This window comes from Rhincodon typus, chromosome 42 (assembly GCF_021869965.1).
Source record: "Rhincodon typus isolate 14 chromosome 42, sRhiTyp1.1, whole genome shotgun sequence".
NCBI classification, from domain to species: Eukaryota; Metazoa; Chordata; class Chondrichthyes; order Orectolobiformes; family Rhincodontidae; genus Rhincodon; species Rhincodon typus.
In genome coordinates, this window is record NC_063373.1 from 6,128,849 (window position 1) to 6,131,389 (window position 2,541).

Genomic DNA, 2,541 nt, shown 5'->3' on the forward strand with positions numbered 1-2,541 from the left:
GAAATGGAGCCTCCAGGTGGGCCGTAGCTGGAAATGGAGCCTCCAGGCGGGCCGTGGCCGGAAATGGAGCCTCCAGGCGGGCCGTGGCTTTGTATCGGGCCCTGACTCGGTATTGAGCCTCCAGGCAGGCCCTGGTTGGGGACAGTGCCTCCGAAAGGGCCCAGGCCGGGGACGGGGCCTCCGAAAGGGCCCAGGCCAGGGACGGGGCCTCCCGTCAGGTCCAGCAACCCATAGAGTTCCTGCAGCACCACGGCCGGGTGGGCGGAGTGAAGGTGGATGTTGAAGGGCTGCAGCTGTTCGGTGTGATAGCCGCAGATCTGGCAGTGGTAACCCTCAGGTCCCTCCTCATCATCATCCTCCTCCTCGCCGGCTCCACCCTCCTCCTCCTCCCCCTCCATCGTCGTTGACATCCAAGGGTGGCCAGCACCTAGCGCTCGCTCCCGGTCCCGGATACGGTCGTAGACCACCTCAGGACTGCCGAAGGCCCTGGCCCTGGGCCTGGGCCTGGGCCAGGCCGCTTCCTTGCCCTCAGCCGGTTCAGGCTGGCCCACCCTCTGCTCATACGAACAGGGGGTGCTGTACCTGCGTTCAGCTGCCATGCCCAAGGTTGGGGAGGGGAAGAGCCTCGGCCAGCGGAGCTTTATTCCTGCAAAGTCAAAACAGAGAGAGAGAACATCGGTCAGAATGTCTGACCCAGACCCTTCCTCGCCTGGCATACCCCTCCTCTGCCCTCCCTCCAGCTCCTCGACCCTCCCGTGCTGCCCCCCCTCCTCCCCCAGCCCCCGCCATACCACTGCCAGGGCCCTCAGCTCTGGAAACGCCTTCCCTAAGCCACCTCTCCCTTACTCCTTGGGGCTCAGCGCGTTAGCACCACTGGGTTCGATTCCAACCTCGGGCGACTGCCTGCGTGGGAGTCTGCATGTTCTCTCCCCCACCCCGTCTGCGTGCTGTTTTCCTCCCACAGTCCAAAGCTCTGAGAGTTAAGGGTGGATTGGCTGTGGGAAACGCGGGGACAGCTGTTTCAGATAGTCAGTAGCAAACACGACGGGCCGAGTGGCTGGCCTCCGATGCGCTGGCCAGGCTGCCGTTCCTTGCCCCCATCGTTGATCACTCACAGGGGCATCTAAGAGTCGACCGCGTCGCTGTGTGGGGTCTGGAGTCACGTGTAGGCCCAGACCGGGTAAGGATGGCAGAGTTCCCTTCCCTAAAGGGCATTAGTGAATGGGATGGGGATTTTCCCCGACAATCAATGTACGTTCATCATTATTTCCAGATATTGATCGACTTCAAATTCCACCCGTGGCACGATTTGAACCCGGGTCCCCAGAACGTTACCAGGTCTCTGGATAAACAGTCTCGTGATGATGTTAGGAGACCATCAGCTCCCCTTTCTGCACACCTTCTCTCTCTGGGAACCAGAAGCTCTCTGCTCTGTGTGGGGCTATACAGCACCTTTCACAACTCTCATCCCAGCTTCCCCTGGCTGGGATCACGTCGACTTGGAGACGAAGGGTGTTCATCTCCAAGAGAGGCCGATTTCTCTCTGAATTTAAGGGGGGTGGTGGTCGATCTAATTGAGGTTGGGGAAGGTGCTGGAAGGAGATAGACAAAGCGGACGTGGGGAGCTTGCTTCCTGATGTTGGGGGGAATATCTGGAACGAGAGGTCGTGGCTTGAGCGTAAGGGAGAGGGCAGAGGTGGGGAGAAATTACCACCCTCTAAAGGGTAGTGAATCTGTGAAACTCACTCCCCCCACCCCCAGAGCACGGCCGGGACAGGGAGTAAATTTAAGGAGATAGGTTTCTTTTAAAATTAGCAATGGGTTGAAGGGTTACGGAGAGCGGGCAGGGAAGTGGAGGTGAGACTGAGATGAGATCAACCAGGATAGTATCGAATGGCCGGGGGCAGGCTCGACGGGCAGAATGGCCTTCAACTGCTGCTGGTGAGGAGAGGGACATGTAGTGTAGTGACACTGAAGGAGACATCTGAGCTGGCTCTCTGCCGGCCAACCCCCCCTACTGTTAGCCAACCCTCCCTTGTTTGTTTTCCCACAATCTCCCTCCTGGAAAATCGCTGTCCAGAGGGAAGCACGACAGGCAGAAGGGGGAGAGGCAGCGAGGTACAGACTGTTAGCAATGGGTAGAGGCAGCCACAGTGAGAGAGAGATGGGAAAACAAGCTTAAGGATACCAGGTAGGCAATTTAGGTGAAATGAGGAGATTGCCCAGAGCGTGGTGAGCCTGTGGAATCCTCTACCACAGGAAACAGTCCAGGACAAAGCCCTGGAATCCCTATCATGTGGAAGCAAGCCCACTCGGCCCATCGAGTCCACATCGCCCCTCTGAAGTGTGTATCCCAACCAGACCCATCCCTGTAACCCTGCATTTCCCACGGCCAACCCGCCCTAACCTACACATCTTTGGACTGTGGGAGGAAACCGGAGCCCCCGGAGGAAACCCACGCAGACACGGGGGCGTAGAATGTGCAAACTCCTCGCAGACAGTCGCCCGAGGGTGGGATCGAACCGTGGACCCTGGCGCTGT

At 58.9% G+C, this 2,541-nt stretch overlaps 1 protein-coding gene across 1 annotated transcript in view; it reads right to left on the bottom strand.

Annotated features, from left to right (window-relative positions):
* The window catches only part of LOC125487506 (zinc fingers and homeoboxes protein 2-like), a 4,663-nt gene extending 4,064 nt beyond the window's left edge, over positions 1-599 (bottom strand). The window contains exon 1 of the mRNA XM_048619110.1: positions 107-599. Coding sequence (XP_048475067.1) covers positions 107-599 — 493 coding nt within the window. The remainder of the gene's footprint in view (positions 1-106) is intronic.
* Between the last annotated feature and the right edge of the window lie 1,942 nt (positions 600-2,541).